This window comes from Chrysoperla carnea, chromosome 2 (assembly GCF_905475395.1).
Source record: "Chrysoperla carnea chromosome 2, inChrCarn1.1, whole genome shotgun sequence".
NCBI lineage: Eukaryota > Metazoa > Arthropoda > Insecta > Neuroptera > Chrysopidae > Chrysoperla > Chrysoperla carnea.
The window spans coordinates 65,262,320-65,283,706 of NC_058338.1; the positions used below are offsets into that span (position 1 = coordinate 65,262,320).

General features: G+C 28.5%; 2 protein-coding genes across 2 annotated transcripts; both read left to right on the forward strand.

Moving 5' to 3' along the window:
• Positions 1-5,436: 5,436 nt before the first annotated feature.
• Positions 5,437-6,916, forward strand: LOC123294069 (skin secretory protein xP2-like). Its single transcript, XM_044875142.1, has 2 exons — positions 5,437-5,483; positions 5,557-6,916. The coding sequence occupies exons 1-2, from the start codon at positions 5,469-5,471 to the stop codon at positions 6,793-6,795; spliced, it is 1,254 nt and encodes a 417-aa protein (XP_044731077.1). The 5' UTR covers positions 5,437-5,468; the 3' UTR covers positions 6,796-6,916.
• Positions 6,917-9,757: 2,841 nt separating this feature from the next.
• Positions 9,758-10,724, forward strand: LOC123294074 (39S ribosomal protein L30, mitochondrial). Its single transcript, XM_044875147.1, has 3 exons — positions 9,758-9,963; positions 10,025-10,151; positions 10,409-10,724. The coding sequence occupies exons 1-3, from the start codon at positions 9,842-9,844 to the stop codon at positions 10,688-10,690; spliced, it is 531 nt and encodes a 176-aa protein (XP_044731082.1). The 5' UTR covers positions 9,758-9,841; the 3' UTR covers positions 10,691-10,724.
• Positions 10,725-21,387: the final 10,663 nt, after the last annotated feature.

The window sequence follows — 21,387 nt, forward strand, 5'->3', positions numbered from 1 at the left end:
TGACTGTAAAAAATGTTTCTTATAAAAAAATAAACAACTTTTGTATAAACATTTTTTCGAAAATATCACTGTTTACCCTGAGAGCTCATATTATGCGCAAAATGTATAGTTTGTATTATATGGGAATATCAGTTATATGTGTGTGACATGTATATGTGTAATGTGATAGAGTCATCAACACTATCTATACATGGTATTTCAACAATTAACTCAGTCAATTGTTTGTTTTCACTTCTTTATTTATAATATATACACTTCGACTTTACAGTTAAACTATAACTGACATAAAATCTTACCAATAAAAGTTATATTAGGTAACATGCATCTAAAGTAACGAGTAACGTAACAATACGATTGTAATGGGTTCTGATTATTTTAGTAACTAATACATACGGGTGCTCTATTTCTCGTTACTTTTACAGCACTTCAGAATACTGATTGATTCCCTCTGATTGATTTCCAATTCACCAAATGTTCTCCAAGCAGAATAGGAAAGGGGAATTGTGTTAAACTAGGTTAACTTTTTTTATATCTGATGATTTACCGGTGAGTTATTTGGTTAATTAGAGAGTTTTTTTTTTTAAGTGAACCTTTTTAATACCTTACAAGTGATTATTGAAATTATTTATTCAATTCACTTTTGAATAATTAAACTAGAATAAAGAATACAAAATTTGATTTAATATTTATGTATCAAGCGTCAGTGTTCTAGATGTGCTAAATGGCATTAAAACCCTATTTGGTTTATTGTCCAGAAATTTACGAGCAGTTTATTGATAAATTAAGTAAAATGTTTATTTTACTGGTACTCAGTGGTATTACCACTTAAACTTAATCCAATAATTTAATATTTTAATATCATTTATGCTAATTATTGAAATTTTTGTGATAAAGAAAAATATTCTGATAACACTGTGTTACCAAAAGTAATTTTCTATCGTCTGTTTTGTGGGCTTGATATTTGAAAGTTGGCAACATTAGTTATTGACGATACAGACTGCGTAGATGTAGTGTAATTTTCTACCGCAGTGTCTTTTCCAAAGTCTACCTCTCAGTGCTTTTCTTGAAAACTTGTTTACATATATCATATTATAGAATTCAGCTGAATTGGACAGACATCATCGTTTATAAATAAAATAAAACTTTTCTCGAAAAATACGAAGGCTTTTTTTCATTTGATATAATTACATGAATGTTACGCGAGATATATTCCTACAAAGTTTCACGCACTTTATTGAGAGGAACATCGTTGAGCATATCCTTACAAATCGAATAAAAGTCACATTTTTCAGTAAGTTCAAATCGTTAAAATTATAAAATTAGGAAATCATAGCAATTTTATTTTTTCCATTATGGAAACGGAACCCTAAAATACACATTTGTACACAATTTCATGCAAATTTCTTTTGTTCACAGGTATACAAAATCAAATTCATTTCGTTGTAAAATACCTACGAAAACAAGTTGAATTCCATAAGGGCAAATTGTTTTATGTAGTTATCTTAGTTCTCATAGTATTATAAATATCACGATCCGTTAAAACCTGTTTAAAAACACCAACAATAATCAATCGCATGTATGTATAATCGTGCCAACAACAATATATTGCTCTTGGATATTGTTCAAACATAGGCAGTATTCAATACAAATCCGTTAAAATATTGCATCACTCTTTAAGAAATCACCAAAAGGTAAAGTCATCTGTAAATATGACTAATATTATTATAAGTAACTTTTTTAATTTATTTTTGAGTGTAATATCTATTGCATAAAAACCAAGTGAAATACAATTGATCGACATCAATTATTCTCCAAACTTCAAAATCAATTTCAATTTGTGATGTTGAAACTTACATCGATAGTTGAATCGGGTAAAAGTACACAATAAATATTCCTATTAACAAAAATAAATATAAAACTATAAAGGAAAATTAATTTTTTCTTGAAGAATCCTTAAGATTTACCAGATAACGTTTCGACTCAAAAAGAGTCAGCGACCCTAAATACTTTCTCACATGATCGTTTAATCAACATAAAATTGTGTAATTGCTTATGTTTTTAAGAAGTTACATTAAAGGCATTCTTGAATTTTTAATTAATTTTCTAGATATGGGTCAAAATAACAAAGTTTGGAATAGGATGATGCATTTTGAAGATTGTTACAATTCTCAAGTTGAAAAATGTTTTAATTTCTAAAGTAAAATGTCTATTGTGAACAACACGTGACTTCCTTGTAGAAGAAAAAAACTAAGTGATTATTAAATTGGCAATATCTCAGTAAATTAACTTGGAGTTAAAGTACAACAAATTTTTATAAAAAATACTTTATAAGGGACAAACTTTTATTGTACTAAAAAGTAGAAAATCATTTTTTCTATGAATCACTCATACACATTCATACAAAACATAAAAAATGAATCGAAGCGCCTCAAATTTTTACAAATAGTCGTGAATAAATCACTCATAGAAAAAATTATTTTCTATTTTTTAGTATATTAAAAGCTTGTCCCTTCCCTATAAAGTATTTTTATTATTAAATTTTTAGTTTAAAACTAAAAAAAAAGTATATATATACCAAATTTGATGGATTTTGGGAAAATCAGGTAATGTATAAAAATTCTTTGACGTTCGATTTACAAACGCATGCAAAATCAGCTCAATCGGTTGAAGATATCTGCTTTATAATTAGATTCCACCCAAAAAAGCACATATACATATATAATGTGCTTACCCTTCTTGTTAAATAAAAGCTTGTAAAAATAAAGAATAGTAGTGAAAATTGTAGCCAATTATTTTTTATCTAATATTTACCCCGAAACTTCGAATGTTACCATACGCTATCGTCAGATGCTACCAAATATTCTTGTAGTTCGTTCTGAATTTGTTCCAAAAGGTTACTATGGTGGTCCTTAATCCAAAATTTCAACTTTTTTTTATGAAATTTTTTTAATACGAGGATTGTATGTACATACCCTACATACGGAGGTACGTCAAGTTAATTCTCTATCAAATTTGACTAAAGGTTGTATCCCAAAATATATTTTATTCTAATTTTATAGAGTGGTGATATCACTGATACTTTTTATCAAAACTTGACAATACTTAAAATGCATACAGGAATGCTAAAAATCAATATTTTCCGTTTCAATTTCAAAATACAGTACCCAAAAACCTTTCAAGAATTTTTATTGTGAATAAGGGTTTGGAAATTGATTATTTCAATGAACTTCATGTATTATAAACTTAGAAATCATATTATTGAAAAATACAACAAATTAATTACAGTTTGTCGACAAAAATTACAAGTAATTAATTAGTACAAAACTACAAGTAAGTAAACTTGTTTCCTTCTTAAAAGAAATCCATCTAATCATTCATAATAAATACGTAAAGTTTGAATAAATATTTAATAAATTTATTAATTTTTAAGAATATTAAAAAATGAAAACAGTTATAAAACTAACTATATGATTTATGACCATTTGGCTTTTAATTTCTTTATTATTTTAATTTTGTTTAAAATTTACAGCAATATTTTCTGCTTAAACAAACTGTAGGTATTTGACTTTTTTAACTGTAATACCAAACTAAAATACCAAAAAAAAATTTTCTTAGCAATAGTCCTTCCAAAATTAGTCATATTAAACAAAAATTTCAGATGTTGAAGTGAGAAAAAAGCGGGTTTTCTGGTTAAAAAATAATATAAAAATGGCAATAAAAAATAATTTATAATTTCTTTGAAAGATTTTGGACATTTGGGGACTGGTTTTAGCTATTTTCTCTAAGATACACACAGACTTAAGTCGATAGGTGAAATATTTTTTTTAGAATCGTGAGAATCGTTTTGTAAAACCACATTTCGAGAAAAACGCATTCAAAGTTTCATTTATGTTTTACAGTTAAAATTTTTTAAATTATTCAATCAATCTCAATATAGGTACTTAGTTAATTATCATTTTATTCAGCAATTCCTTGGCCATATAATAAAGCCAAATAATTCCATGTAAGCTTCTTCCTGTTCCAAAAGTGGCAATTTCTTAGCTTTCAGTTTTTTAGAAGTGATTGTTGATACCGGCGTTAGCTTATATAACAAGCTAAAACTTAGAATTTTTTTTACTTTTAGTCAGATATTATTTACAATTTCAAAAATAATTCGAATTTTGCTTTAAAAATTTTGGAGAGTATTCTTAACACATTAATTAATAAAACACGTGGAAAAAAATTTTTAAGCTTTCATAATATAGAAAATTTGTAATAGAATGTCACAAACAATACGTTTATGACATACATACACTTGAGGTTACTTGGCAATCAATGAAAAAACGGATCCTACAAAATATAATCTTTTCGGGTTTCTCAAAATCATATTAATTTAGGAACTTTCGGCTTTTTAATTGAAAATGGTACCAATTTTCTCGGAATTACCAAAAGCCTTCAACGAATATTGGATAGTTAATAACTTATTTATGTTATTTATTATAATTGCTAAACTATTGAATTTGTTTTACGTGGGTATTTTCATACTCCTAAATATTATAGTTTAATAATTAATTAATTAACTAATCAATCAAAAATTTAATTTAATTATAGTTTCATAGTTTAATTTTTTTTTTATAATTATGAACTTTTTAAAATAGGAACAAAAATAAGATAATTTAATGAAAAACCTAAAATAATGTTTCTTTATTCATAATTAATAAATGAAATAGAAATTTATAGACTCAACTTGCTGGTAAAAGATTTGAGTTAATCAATGGAAATCTTTACCAAAAAAAGCATCTTATACGGTAGTAAATAACTGTGTTTGAGACATAATCTTCTGGCGAGTCATAAATCTTGAGAATATTTTGATAACAAAGGATTGATGTACTTTCACATGCTTTCTTGGCTAACGAGCTTTTGCTTACTTATAAGGCCTAAGTGAAATAAAAATTATAAATCCATTCCATAAATAATAATTCGTTTAATTAACCATTAAATTTGATAAGAGATAATCTAATTAAAATTTTAATAAAATATAAATAAATTTAACAAAAATTTAAATAAAATTATACAAAACCTATAAAAATATTATCCATAAATTTGCATAACAAAAAGTGAAAATGATGATCATATTAAGAAGATATTACAATTCTGTGTTTTAAGATTTGATACTGAATTAATAATGATAATAATATTTGTCACTTTTGAATTAATTTCTAAATTCAGTTTAAATAAAGGTTAAATAGTTTTCAAGATGTTTTTGCTTAAAAAAATAATACATATATTCAAATGTGGGGACATATTGGTTTATTAGTGAAAGTAAAAATTTGTCAAATCTGGATCTTCAACTTCATATTTAATAAAATCGATGTTGTTTATCTCACAAATGGTCCCTACCAAAAATTCATATTTCCTATAAAAGCAGAAAATTTTTTTGTTAAGGACATCATTCAATCGTCTTCAATTCATCTATCTCCTCTCATACCATGAAGACATTCGTGGTAGGTTTATAGAGAATTCAAATTTTTTTATATTGTTTGATAATAATTGTTAACTTTTTGTTTATTTTCACAGGCTGTATTTGCTATTTTGGCAGTAGCTGCTGCATCTCAAACAGCTAAGAAACATGACAAACGGGGTTTACTCAATGGTGGAGCAGACTCCTACGCATTAGCTGGAAGTGCAGCTAGCTTGGGTGCCGCTAGCAATACAATAATTGAAGGAAATTCACTTGCTAGTGCAAACGGTTTCATTCCCAGCGCCGGACCTATTGGTCTAGGTGGGGGTAATATTGCACTTTCAAGTGGTAACATCGAATTGGGAGGAGCATCATATGCTTTAAATGGAGCATCACTTGGATTAGGTGCTGGATCTGCTGGATTAGCAGCTGGAGCTGCTGGATTATCTGCCGGAAATGGTATTATCAGTAGTAATACAGTTCCTGGAAGAACAACATACTCGCAAAGTGCTCAATCAGTTCGTATCAACCAACCGTATCCAGTTCAAGTAACCGTTAACCGCAAAGTACCATACCCAGTACCTCAACCATACGAAGTTGCTGTTCCACGTCCAGTTCCCGTAGAAGTACCACAACCAGTACGCGTTCAAGTCAATAAACCAGTACCAGTACAAGTCAACCAACATGTTCCAGTCGGTGTACCAACCCCAGTCCGCGTCCGTGTTCCAAGACCATACCCAGTACCAGTTGACCGTCCATACCCAGTAGAAGTACCACAACCAGTTGGAGTACGTGTACCACAACCATACGTCGTAAATGTTCCACAAGCGGTTGTTGCACCACCAACAAACACAATTATTGCTCCACTTAATGGTGGTTCTATTAACGGTTTAGCACTTAACGGTGCATCTGGCTTAGCAATCAATGGTGCATCTGGATTAGCACTTAATGGTGCATCAGCTGCTGGATTAGCATATGGTGGTTCATATGCTCTTGGTGGTGCTTCTGGTTTATCACTTAACGGTGGTAGAATTATTCTTAACGGTGGACAAGGATTATCAGGATTATCACTTTCTGGATCAAATGGATTATTAATTGGTTCATCCGGATTATCATCATCAGGATTATCAGGCCTATCTCTTTCAAATGGAGCTTCATCTGGTGCACTCTTAAGCAGTGGTGGCTATGGTGCTTCCTATGGTAGTTCATATGGTGGTTCATATGGTGGTTCATATGGATCATCAATTCCATTGGGTTTAATTTCATCAGGAGGAATCTCTGGAGGTAGTTTGGCATTAAGTAGTGCCCATTCTTCATTGAGTTCATCCGGCCACAACCACCATCACCACCATTAAAAAATAGTGCCTAGTCTGTTTTGTATTTTTTATATTTAAATAGTTGTTAAAATATCTGTTACTTTGTTATTTTTTATATATTTTTTTTAAAAAGAATCAACGAATAAATTTTGACTACATATCTGAGACATTTTTTCTTCAAATTTTAAAAAATAAATAACAATTTTTAAAGCTAAATTATTGTTGAAAATATTTTGTGATATCTCTTGGATAATGTAAAAACAATACCTACAGTCGCCGTTGTATAAACGAAAACTGTTAAAAAACTGAAAGTGTGTATTTAATAAAGTTTAACAGTTAAATGAATAAATAATCTCATAATTACCAAAAAAAAACCTAAAATTCGGTCTTTCGACCGAACAACTTCATGTGAAAGCTATAAAAACAGTTTTTCTAAGTTTAATGCCAATATCTTTCATCAAGAGCCTTATTGGTTTCGAGATTTGTAGTTGTATCTAAATTTTTAATTCCCCTCTTTTATGTTTATATTGTGAAAATTTCTTTACAATTATCGATAGCTTAAGGTTGTTAAAAATAAAACGACTTATTTTTTTGTATATGCGTATGAGAAGCAAATAAAAAGAGAAGCTCTGAAAAGAACATTTTTTTTTTTAAATACACTCTGGACTTTTTAAACGATCTTTCTATGTTGTATTCAAAAGAGAACCTATATTTTATTTGTGCATGTCCATTATCCTATATTCGACTGATAGAAGCATATGTTGTACCTACACTTGGGAACAACTTTAAAAAAGTTTTCAAAATTCAATATATATTTCAAAATATTTCATTGACTAATTACTTGACAAATAAAATTTAAGTAAGTATATATATAAAATATTTATTTTTAGGCTACATGTTGTAGGCGACGTGTAAGTGGAAAATTTCTTAATCCGAAACTGACTCAAAGCTAGATTAAATTTAGAATCCAAGTGGTTTTCAATGCATTTATTATCTATCGGCCAAACCCATCATACAACGAGGCGAGTAAATAAAATACATATTTGATAATAGGAAGGCTTAGAATAGACTTTACTTTTGATAATATTATTTTTAATATTATTAATATTATTATAAGTTTTTGAATTTCTATATTTTTTATTTGAACTAGCTTTAGCCTATAAGAACCGTAAAAACAAAGTAAGCATATACATATAACGGTTATAAATGTTTCTTCAAAAATTCACTAGTAAAAAAATACAAATTTTGAAAGTGTTTCGTATTTGAATTTTGAATTTCTATTTTACAACAAAATTATGTAAATCACAAAATTTCAAATTTATTATATTTTCATTAATACACGATACTCAACTAATAAATTTGTGTCAAAGTTGCCCACATTAGACTGTTTTAGTGAAATGAATTTCACCAGCTAAGAATATAAATAAAAATTATCACAAAACTAGATACAAAAATATCTAGTTTTTGTGTTTTAATATTTCAAGTTATATAAAATTTTTAGTCTCTGTTTGTTTATTGTCATCGTGAAATCATCTATATGATGTATTTAACATTCACATTGTGATATAGACATTGTTGTCAATAAATAGTAAACAATTTTTGAAGTAAATGATATATGATAAATCCTACTATTTTAAGTAACTTTAACAATAAACAAGAAAATACAAACATTTGAATGAGTTAATTGTTGAAATACCATGTATAGACAGTGATGATTACTCTATTGCATTACACAACATACATGTCACACACATATAACTGATATACCCATATAATACTACAATTTGCGCATAATATGCGCTCTCACGGGTAAACAGGTCATGTTTACGAAAAAAAGGTTTCAAGCAATTATAAGGAACTAATAATTATTACATTTAAAATGTTGTACTATCTCTAACGGTTTACAAAATGGGTCCAACGGACCCAAGACCCAATTGACCTATGTTGCTCATTTACAAACTCGACCTCGTTTTTGAGTTATCGTGATGACAGACGGACAGACGACAGGCAGACAGACAGACAGACAACCAGAAATGGACTAATTAAGTGATTTTATGAACACCTGTACCAAAATTTTGTTCATAGCATCAATATTTTTAAACGTTACAAACTTGGGACTAAACTGAATATACCTCAGTATATTTCATATACATGGTATAAACATTATTATTGGCATGGCAGTTTTAAAGCGATCAAAATTTTAATACCTATATATTGTAGCTAATACTAGTTAGTCTTTTTTGGGTCTTTTGATTGAAACCGTTTAAGAATTTCGATGTTATTATTGCTAGCAGTAGTTTCAGAACGTATGTTGTAATCACCACTGGCGAAAAATCTGTTACCAATTTGCTTAGTTTCAAGCTACACCTTATCCTCTTCTTCCTTCCCATTTGTATTCATACATGTTTTACAATTACTGCAACTGCAAGCTGCAATCATGGCATGTTGATATCATGATCGCAACACATGTAAGGACCGTCCTTCCGTATAGTAAGTCTTTTCTAAATGATGTAAGTAACTGTTTTTGTTTTTTTTTTTACATAGAAACTTATTTTGCTAGTTAATGATTTATTATTTCGTATTTTACATTAATTTTAAAAATTTTAGTTAAATAATTTAATTTTTCCCCCTTTTTTGTATTTTATTGCAAATTTGTAATGCAAAAAATATTTCGGAAATTAACACTGTTCAAGAAGATGCAGGATGCAACCCAATTCTCGAAACGAACAGATTTCTTATGTTTCTTTTCATTATAGTTTGTAAACTTTCGTTAAAGATTCTTATAAATTTTAAGTTAAGACAACGCCTCCATATTCAACCCAACCGTCAAAACGAAGGTATGATGTTGGCTTATTGGCTATATAGATGTGAGCCAATCATGGACTATGTGATGAGGCTATGACATGTAGATGTAGATTATTTCAAAGGTCAACCAACATTTGAATTGAAGTAAGCTAGAACACCTGAACGCACCCAATTGCTATGTCACATATGTAGGGTACTTCTGTATGACTTCTGTACTTCATGAACGAATACCAATAAAATGTTATGAATAGAAAAAAGCACTCCGTTAAAAATTTCAAAAATGTTTCGAAGATTAACATCAACTATAACTAAAGAAGTACCGTTTGTTCGATCATATGCTACTAGATACTTCAATAAACATGAAGGAATATTTTATCCTGGGGGTTTCACATATTATCCAAGGTATTTTTTGTGGTTATGTTTTAATTTTTATAAAAATATTTAAATAATTACTTTTTTGAAGGGATGAAAACGAAGTAACACCAAAAATAGATCCACCAAAATTATTTATGGTAAAGAGGATTAAACCCTTCAAAGGCAATCCACATTGGGAGAAAAAAATTCTTCGTGATTTTAAACTTGAGGGAAATGTAAGTATGTATTTAGTACAGGGATCATCTGAATAGTCGTCACCAGCTCCAAAACACTTGTTTCGTTAGCGATTAGAAGAACGTTTATAACTTCTTCTATATTTTATCTTGAAGGAATGGATGTTATAATTATATTTTTCTTTTAAACGATCGTTAATCGATTCTAGTCTAATTTTCAGATTCGTAAAATATATATACAACACGTTTGACGATTTAAAATCAAAAACTTGAGTAATTCTATTTGTTTCAATTTTTAGGATGTAGCAATTGTTAAAAATATCCCTGAAAATAACGGACGACTGTGGAGAGTTAAACATTTAGTGGAAATTAAACCTATTACTTTTCCAAACGGTGAACCTACAGAAAATGATATCAACTGTTCATATTTAAAAGAAAATGGCGAGCTTATTATTTCAAAATCCCTTGAAGTGTCCAAGGAAAGACTTGAAGCTACTGAAAAATTTAAAAACGATCCAGTTAAATTAGATGGTAATACTTTGAGAGTTCAATCTCGGAAAAAATGGTTGTCTGGCTGGTGAATTTTATTTATTTTGTATAAATTTAGTTTTAATTGTTTGCATAAATAAAATTTGATTATTTCGTTTTATTTTATTTTCTAACTCGCAAATTCCATGACATCCTTATAAAAATAATCCTGATAATTCTTATAAAAATATTTACCCGACGATTATAGAAATTACGAATATTTTATTATGAGTACAAAAAAAAGATGAGCATTGGCTGCAACGAACACTGGACAATTTGTTTGTTTAAAAAAAAGGGTTCATTTTGTCAATGAAAGAAGAACGACAAGCAAGAACATATATATAAGGACGTGAAACCCCTATGCCGAGCTATAAACGCCCTTGTCTAATCATCGGTCGTTGTGTACTTTGTAATGCTCATCAGGCTGTCTTAGTGATTGAAAACAATTGAAATTTTCTTCAATAGACCTTTTTCACATTTTTTTTCTTTTTATAAATGAAAGTAAATGTCTTGATAAATGTGCTAATTTTTTTCCCCAATTTTTTTGGAACCATATGGCCGAGAAAACAGACACTGAAAATCATTAAAATTTAAATTGGCAAAAACGATCCGGAAACACACGAAGTTACACGAATGTCGTTGTGACGTCATTTAAAGTTGATAATAATGATATATTAATTAATACGACTGTTGACACTGTTTTATTGTCATTGGTTGTCGGATTGACATCACAGATCACGGGTGTGGTGGAGCCAAAAAAATTGTTTTAAATTATTTAAATATTGCGACTTTTTTTAATGTTAAAATTGCGTAATTTTCGAGTTACAGGCTCTACTCGACCTATATTTTCAGAAAAAATTAACAAAAAGAATTTCTGTTTTTCATGAAAAAGGTCTGTTGATTGGAAACAAAAGACGATAGGCGCCTTTTTTCCTACTACCCTCTCCATTCAAGTTTCACGTCTTTATACATATATTGACGATAAGTTTTAGAACCCATAGTGTATAATCTGAGGTGTCTGAAATTATTCCGCCATACTTCCGATTTTCATGATTTTTTCGGCACTGTCCGCTAAATATTAGATATACATTGCGTCGCATTTAAGATGAAGACATCCTCATATTTTCGTTATTTATAGTAATATCGAATTTCGTTATTTATAGGAATATTGAAATTTTGTACAGTCAGTTTTGGGGTGATGGATCACATTTTTTTAAATAATAAACCGAAATTTATTTATCTTCTGGGAGTACATTCTATCGAGGTGGGAAATCTGAGCTATAAACTCAGCCTACTACAAATTGACATACAGGGCCGATTCTTTACATTTTTTCTAGCGTTAGAGATGGTTAGAGATATTGAAAGAAAAAAAAAAAACTACTAGAAAAAGTTACTTAGAATATTTTTTTATACCCATATACCGATTTTTATGACAAAATTAGCATTTTTAATTTTTTCATCATTTTGGTCTACACTCATAATTATTACAAGTATCAATTTGTCCAGTTTTTACATTCCATAGAACACTGGTAGAATGTAGATCCACGTAGAGTAGTTTCATGTTCCACAGGGCGCCTCTACAGTGATTTAATCGACTTATTTTTGATAGAATGATAATTTTTTTTTTAAAAGTAGGGTTGTGAAATGACACACAGAATACTTAACCTATAATAACTTCAATATATTGTTAAGGAAGTTTAATGATTTTGTTTTTTTAAATTATATTTAGTGTTGAAAACGATTGTTTTTTCGTTTACATCAACCATTATTTTAATTAGATTGGAATGTTTTTTGATAATAATAAAAGTTTTTAACTTTTTTTGGAACAAATAACAATTTTTTCACTTAAATCGAGAAATTCATACCCTCACCCGGAGGCAGAAGACTGTTCCAAAAATCGGACTATCGGAGAGATGTCAAGCCTAATATAGGATAAAACACGAAAGAACGATTTCATAGTAATAAATAAATGCATTAAAATTGTGTTAGTTTCATTTCAAATTTTTGAGATGGAGACTTTACTATGTAAAAACGAACAATTAGATGGTCAAATACTTTTAGTAGAAGAAAATACGGTTTTGACAAATACGACAGAAGAAATAGTAAATCCTTCTAGAATTAAAAAAGAGAAATTACATAATTTAAAATCCAAAGAAATATCTAAAGAAGAAAAATTTAAATGTGATATTTGCCATAAAACGTTTACTCAGTTTGTACGTTTTAAACTCCACAAGGAAAAACATCAAAATGGGGAAATTCAAATGAAGTGTAATATTTGTGGAAAACGATTTGAATGGAGTATTGCGCTCGAGGAGCATCTATTAAATCATTCAAGTTATTCGAAATGCAATATTTGTGATAAGTTTTTTGATAAAAGTGACCTGATCGATCATAAACAAACGCATAAAACTAAAGCTAAAAATAAATTTAAATGTGAATTGTGTGGTATACATTGTGTAAAAATTCGCAAACATAAACGTAAAATACACAACGATTTTAATATTTGATGGAGTTCTAGCCAAAAAATGTGCATATGTTCGAGTGAACGAGTTAGTCTTTTCTAAAACGACTTCTTTGAAATGTATTTTTTAATTTATTCCGTATCTGTGTAAGATTTTGTATAACAAACTCATATAAGCCTCTAAAATAAAATCATATAATGAATTCTATTACTTAGTTTGATTTAAATTTAGGTACTACTATAGCAGCACCGATATTCCAATGATAAAATTTGATATTTTCTAAATTCAGTGGGGTTAACTAGCGTTATATTCCAATAACAATAATAATCGAAGAAACGAGTAATTCTCACCACCTTCATTTTAAAAATGGAGCATTTATTTTTAAAGGTTCAATCTGAAAAAATGATAGAAGGTCATTCCGGAAATTTGTAGTAATCGTAATTAGTCTGTCGGTTGAGTACGCCATTCAAAAAATTGCATAAAACTGTCTTATCAATTTCTTTATTATTATTATTTTCTTTAGACCAATAGTTTCTGGCATTAACGCTTCTTCCTTTAAAATTGCTAAATGGCTTGTTTCGGAATTTAATAATCTACCCGCACCAAAAAGTTTCTCGATTAAAAACAATTTGGAGCTAGTAGATAACATTAAGGATGTTGTTTTAGAACCCCAAGATAGGCTCATTTCTTTTGATGTCATTGCTCTATATCCCAGTGTCCCAATCGAAATGACTTTAAAATTTTATTTCGAGTATCGTGGTATTTATTTCAATAACTATGTCTCAACACGAAGTCAACAAGAATTCATCCTTATAAAGTGTTTTACTTTGGATAATCAGACAGTTTCTTGAAAAATATTTGCAGTCTCTGAGCCAAGCTAGATGGGAAGTTTACTTACCAGAAGTCGAGAAAATGCTTGTTCATGTAAAATTTCAAATGCAATCCAATGTCCAGATCAATTTATGTATTACAAATGGGTATTTAGATTTCAAGTGGAACAGTTACCAAATTAGAAACGAGTAAATTAACATATTTCAGGAGTACAATTACGATTAGCTAATTCAATATTAGCTGATTAACTAGCTGATAGTGAATACATTGCAGTCGAAATACGTATTTATAATACAAAAAATTAATCTGGGCATTGAGATATGAAACAAAAATAATTTAAAAGCACAAAACAAAGATACCTGGTTGGACGGAGTAATGAATGGTTTTTACTAAATACCTCATGTACGTTAAAAAACGATTTTAGGCAGGTATGGGAATATTTACTTTTAAAAGTCTTTTAAGACTATATACTCAGTGGCATGAACAGGCGTTAAATTACTTCAATCGACTTCTATTATTTTTGCTCAATTTATTGTTGCTAAATATTTACGTAAGGATGTAATAGGATCATAAGGCAGGATAAAAAAAATAAACACTGAAAATTGAATGATGAGAATTTTTATTATGATTTTGAATTTGAAATAAATAAATGTTTTTTTTTTATATACATGAGTGAACATGCTACAATTTTCAATTGAACCCCATAAATAGATTATGAATAATATTTATTAATATTGACTGAAACACCATTATCTTCAAAAATATCCAAACAGTCTTTGTATTATTTTAAATAAATCGCATTAGTAAATAATTTACTTACATATTATTTAACATAATTAAATATATACCAACTTTGGTCGGGGGAATTTCCTTACAATAATTATAGAATCAAAATTTGGCATGGCAATTTTTATTGAAATCTCGTTACACACTATTGAGAATAAAAATGGAATACTTGGGGAATGAAATATTCTTCAAAAATATCTTGGCTTCTTTTCCTTTACTTTAAAACATTCTGACTGAAAAGAATATAATCTGAGTTAAGGTATATGAAGAATGAAAATATTTTATTCTTTGGTTTAAGGGTCAAGGTGCAACAGTACCAAAACAAATGAAGTCTTAGAGTAAAAACTAACCAAGAAAGAAGAAATTATTGAATAAAATGGAAACATTGCGATCGCTATGAGAATTTATACATAAAATATATTTGGAAAGATAAAGGCTGTATGGGATTCTGGTATCTTGGAGATAATTAATTCACGTGAGATGAAAAAGAGTAAAGTGAAAAATCTGTTATTTTAGAATATCGATGATGACGAAAAATAATGCCAAATAAGTTTGGGCTTCCTTGGTAAGACTTTAATTTTAATCACTGCAGTAAAGCAATGGTCTAAGAGACGGAATAAGCTAGATCGTCACCCTTCTGATAACTAGATGAGACATATTTTTTATAAAATTTTATTGATTTTTAAACACTCCTATCATAGTTTTCTGTCGAAAAGTGTTTAAGGCTATTTTTAATTAAATTAATTTAATCAATTTTTGCCACAATTAAATTATCTTTCTTCTGAGACTAATTTCGATTGGTTAACAGATCGGTGTAGTTACCTATATTAACTTACCTGTTTATATGGTATGAACAGATCTATACCGTTCTGTTAACCAATCGAAATCGGTAGTAAAATAAAGATAATTTAATTACGAAAATAATTAAAATAAATTGAATTAAAAATAGCCATGGACACTTTTCGATAAAAAAAAACTATGCTAGGAGTGTTTAAAAATCAATAAAATTTCATAAAAAGTATGTGTCTCATCTGGTTATCAGATGGTTGAAGATCGACCTTATACCATCTCTTGTACTACAGGAAAATTCCTCTATTGAAAATATTATAGGTACTAATATACCGTTTCAGGATTAAATAAATAAATATTCATGTCTTCGAGAGTGACTTACTGTAATTTATTGCCAAATTTTGGTTCCTACAAGTATTGTGATTAAGTGTCTCTTTGAGACGATTTATTATATTGTGATATTTCAAAAAGTATACGAAATAAGCTCTTAATTACAAATACGTGAATATAAAAATATTTAATATAAATAAATATTTTAATGTTAGAACCTTATCTGAATAATACATTTTAATAGAGATTTTGATCGAATTAAGTTGCGTGGTATCAAAATTGTAACAAGTAACATGGTATCAAAAGTATAACAATTTTTGTGAACAAATTTCAGTAAAATCTAAGGTTCATTTTAGAACAAGTTAAAATTGAATGGAATGTAGAAAAAACCATTACTTGTAAAAGATAATTTTATTTAAATGGTAACTCATTCACCATATGCGAATTGGAAAAGTATATATATGAAGTTAAAATTAATCGTTGCGAAATTATAGAAATTGCAATTAGTTCTATATTTATAGTAGTCGAAATTTAAAAGTATAATCGAATATTTGCTCACTTAACTATGGTTGCCCAATAATATGGCTGTAGTTTCATGTTCAAATTTGACATTTTCTCAGACTTCAGAACTGTTTGAGAAACAAATATTTCATTTGATTGAATCGTAATTTTCCAAAAATGCAATAATCGCTATTAATTTAAGGCGGGAAATTTTGGACTTGCTGTTTTTTTATTTGATGTGAAAATCTGATTAAAGCGTTCACTTGTGAGAATGATTGGATCTAATTTTTCACAATACGTTTTTTGCAGTTATTCGGGAATAGTACGGCATAACTACTCAAATTGACTGAGAAATGTGGGGCTTAAAACAAGAAGTTCGTAAAGTCAGGAAAAAAGAGCAAACAGTCATTTTTTTAAATATAAATATCTGCATCGAAAATACAAAATAAATAGAAAAATCAATGCGTGCTATAGCTTCTAAAATTTAACTATGTTACATATGAGTTGTCTGAGTTTTTCGGTGGTTCAAAAAAAAAAGTGTCAGGCCATTTTAGTCAGAGGATTCCTGGAATTTTGCTAGTCCTGCCACTCTATGGATACGTCACTGTTTGGAAAAAGTTTTTGATACTTCTGAACATAGTGAAAATTTAAAATTTAAATTTAACTTACTTACGTCTGCTTCTTTTAACCTTTTTTATCGACATTGTAATTCAATATAATCAACTTTACCGACTTATAGATTAATAATCGACTTCGTAGATAATTTTAAGAGAACGGACGGCTTGTTTTTAAGTTTATCTCGATGTTTTAATTTTTGAGCATTTATTTCAAAAGGGATAATCTGCTATTTTAATTTTTGAGATAGTGAGATAGCTGAAATGAAATATTTATTATTCAAGCAGTTAAGATAACTAAGATATTCGAAAGATTTGCGAATTTAAACTTCTTTATGATAGGCATAAGTTTAAATTGAAAACCTTAAAGAATTTTCAGAAGTGAACTTAAAACTTTAAAGCGAATAGTGAAAATATTAAATTTGCTTAAAAATTACTCAAATAATCAAAAACCGTAAAAAATCATCTGTAAATAACAATTATGAAAAGAATATCAGTCTCTTGAACGTCTGGCCTCGTAAAAATATCAACATACTTCGTTGTACCGCTGTGAAATTAATAATTAAAATTAAGAGAATACTAAACTTTATTAAAATCTAATAGTTTTTACTACTGTGGGTATATTATAACAAGTTAACTGATCAAAACTTTCCAGACTCCAGATTAGTAAATCACACTAAATTAAACATCAACCCGTAGTAGTTTAACAAAATGAGAAAAACCCCAATAATTAAGGTTGGAGATAGCAGCCTATAATTGATAATAAGTCAAATGATATTAAAATCCTAAATTATTGTAAATATATTTTCATGGATATCTGATCACATGATTTGATTGTCTCTGGGTTTCCAATACGTAAATGTTAGAGGTTATGTTTCCTCAAACATTTCAATAAACCTTTTTCACCGATTCGCTTTTGTTTCGTACAGTTGTCAAAAAACTATACAAGTAAAGATATGAAATATTTTCCCTGTTTGTCAAACAGTACTGTTAAACAAAGGTGGAAGATATATAGTCTATTAGCACTTGAATAGTTTTTTGACATACTGCCCGAAACAAAAAAAAACCGTTTTCTAAAATGAAAAGTTCTATATTGACAAAATCCACCATGCTATAAGCGAATCGGATTCTTGCCATAAAGTGACAAGGCTAAGACAGACTGCAAAGTGCAAAAGAATGGACGGACAGCTAGATTGAACACATACAGTTTTTTGAGGGAGTTGGAAGAAGCAGCCAAAATAGAGGTAAAACAGAAATTTACTTTATATGAAGCATAGGTTACAGGTTTTGTGATGATAGGGTAGCACAACGGACAACAGGTCTCCGAGTAAAAGGATAAGACTTAACGGACCGAACTCTTGAACTAACCTGATCCAACTCAAGCTAACGATTTTGAATAAATGGTAGTGCAATAACTGTTAGGCCCCTCAAGTGGGAAACAATCTTCTTATGAAAAAAAATCGAAGCACGGTATTCAAAATGAAAGGTGCTTGCACGTCATTGATACATCATAAATAATATTGGTGTCAAACACGATTATTTATGAATTATTCACATTCCTCTTTTCAATTTAACGTTAAGAAAGTTGTCTAATGGCTTCATTAAAGGTAACTGAAGTCAAATTCGGCTTAGATTTTCACTAAAAGAATTATAAAAAATTCAAATAGTCTGTAAAAGGAGCCGAGGTGGTTGACATTTGAACAATAGACCTTTTTCATAAAAAACAGAAATGCTTTTTGATAATTTTTTATGAAAATATAGGTCGAGTAGAGCCTATTACTCGAAAATTACGTATTTTTAACAATAAAAACACTATGAAAAAATTGTAAAAAAGTCACAATATTTGGAATAATTTAAAACGATTTTTTTTTTTGCTCCACCGCACACGTGATCTGTGATGTCAATCCGACAAGCAATGACAATAAAACAGTGTCAACAGTCGTATTAATATATCATTATTATCAACTTTAAATGACGTCAAACCAACATTCGTGTAACTTCGTGTGTTTCCGGATCGTTTTCGTCAATTTGAATTTTAATGATTTTCATTGTCTGTTTTCTCGGTCATATGGCTCCAAAAAAATCGGGGAAAAAATTAGCCCATTTATTTAAAAAAAAAAGGAAAAAAAATGTGAAAAAAGTCTATTTTATTTAGGTGGTAAAGTATTAGACTTCATTTTCAATAAGAACTTTTCATTTTCTCTCATAAAAAGATTGTTTCATTTCTATTTCAAAACTCCTATTAGCTGTAAAGTACACGGTTATATAAATGTTTGATTCCATATGATTTGTAATTGCGAAAGTAAAGATCAGTTATTTATTACCTTGTACTTATATAATAACTAATAAGACTGTTTGTGTATTTATTTCTAAACATTCTAATAAAAACTCTAAATTTCCAATATATACCTAGTCACTTGAGTCTCTCGGATATACACTAGAGACAATTCGAACCAATTACACTATTTCTCAAATTTTTAACAATACTAATAAATATACCTTTGATTTTGGTTTATATGAAAAACAGAATAAAACAGTAATAATTTTCTATAAAAAAACTTAACGCTATAAACTACATTTTTTTTATATATAAATAATGCAATAATAATTAATAATTAAAAACTATTTGCTTATTTTTTACTTAAATACAATTGATCATAAGTTTTCTGTTTTAAAAATTTCTAACTATACTTTGAACTACGAAACTCGTTTTAAAAATATTCAATTTAACTAAAGTTTGGATGGATTATATATTAATTTTTTTTACTTCTTCTGTTTTAACATATTTTGTTGAGGCAATTATCTCTAATATTAAATATCACTATTTCCATTTTTTGTTTTTTTAGGACCGGCTTATTTCTAGGAAGAACTTGCAAATTTTATTGTTTGAATGTTAAAAGCCATTTTTTTTTTTGGTATTCAAACTTGAATATTTGTGTACAAGCAAAACTTATTTTACAATTTTTTATTTATTTTTCAAATATTAAGATTTCTTTTATTAATTTATATGTTTTTACTCTAGTGTTATACTGATTTATTTTGATAATTTTGAAATTATTATATATAACGCAAGACTGATTTCAAAACAGAAAGAAGAGAGACAAGTGATAATTGATAATAGAAAAGTTCAATCATGATTTTATAGAATTATTAGAAAATCCATTCATTAATGGTTCATCGCTTGGGTGTGAATTCATCGTTATAGGAATTCCTAAAAATAACACAAATGAACTAATATTACTCTTTCTGTGAAAACCGCCAACCCAGATGATTTATTTGTATTTGACGTAAACTGAAAACCTGGAAAAAATTTTGATTTCAGGCTTCATTCGTATTAACGAAACCAAAATTAAATAGTTGTGACAGGTTTGTTTACTAGTGTAATCAACCTTTCAAAAAAGTTGAGGAACCTAGAATAATTAGCGAAAAATTGATTCAATATCGGTATATTTACAGTATCAGAGATACGTAGTGTTTTGTTGACTAAATTACCGTACTGATACTTCTAAACGCTCTTTTATTCGAATACAATAATCTGATAGATAGATGCTGTTCATAGGAGTTTGGAAACGATTGTTTATTTTAAATAGTGTCCTTGGTCTGATTTTCGAAAGAACTGAAAAGCAAGAATATTAAGCAAAAATGGATCCGAAATTGGCGTTTAATTACATTATCTTTCTTCTATTCGTTCTTTGATTCTAAAATATTTGTTAACGGTTGTATTTTCTAATTATTATCGTGAGATGGGCATGTTTGTACACTTTGAGACTCGGATTCATAATTACTTCTTTCGATTCATTTGTGTTGAATGGAACTACAGAATCTATGGATATATAGTGTTAAAAACTCGAAACAAATAAGGCAGTTAGTAACACTTGTCTTGAAATAATGAAATGTGAAATTTTAGTTCTGAGATAGATGTTCACTCTGATTAAGTTCAATAGAAACTTTTATTATTCTAACGCCAGAATCAGTCCAGATCAGGACTGAATCTTTTTCCAGTAACCTAATGACAGTGAATATTTTTTTGAAAAATAATAGAATAAATATCTGCAGTGATTAAATTATGGAAAAATCGTCTCTCTTTCTTTGTGACAAATTGGGTATAAGATTTATAAAATGCAAACTGTAAAAACGAAGATAGATCATAATAAAATATTGATAATCATTTCCAACATGACATTCAAACATATTACGTGTCAATTTTCGGATATTTACTTCAGTTTCTTCCTTTTTTTACTACTATAGTTTATTCCTTTCGATTATTTATATAGAAACAATTCTACTGAAACATTCGCTTGAAATTTTTGTTCATTTCAAAATGAATTTTAAATAATAATTAACTTCTATAACATTAAAGCAAAAACATTATTAGAAATATTGTATTAATTTATTTGTTTATTTCGGGAAGTTTTATAATATTCGATTTAACTATTT

What these genes read in the sequence shown, in the direction of transcription:
- LOC123294074 (XM_044875147.1), top strand. Translation starts at nt 9,842, where the DNA reads ATGTTTCGAAGATTAACATCAACTATAACTAAAGAAGTACCGTTTGTT. An exon ending in GGTTTCACATATTATCCAAG is followed by an intron (nt 9,964 to 10,024) that starts GTATTTTTTGTG and finishes ACTTTTTTGAAG; the next exon opens with GGATGAAAACGAAGTAACAC. An exon ending in ATTTTAAACTTGAGGGAAAT is followed by an intron (nt 10,152 to 10,408) that starts GTAAGTATGTAT and finishes TTCAATTTTTAG; the next exon opens with GATGTAGCAATTGTTAAAAA.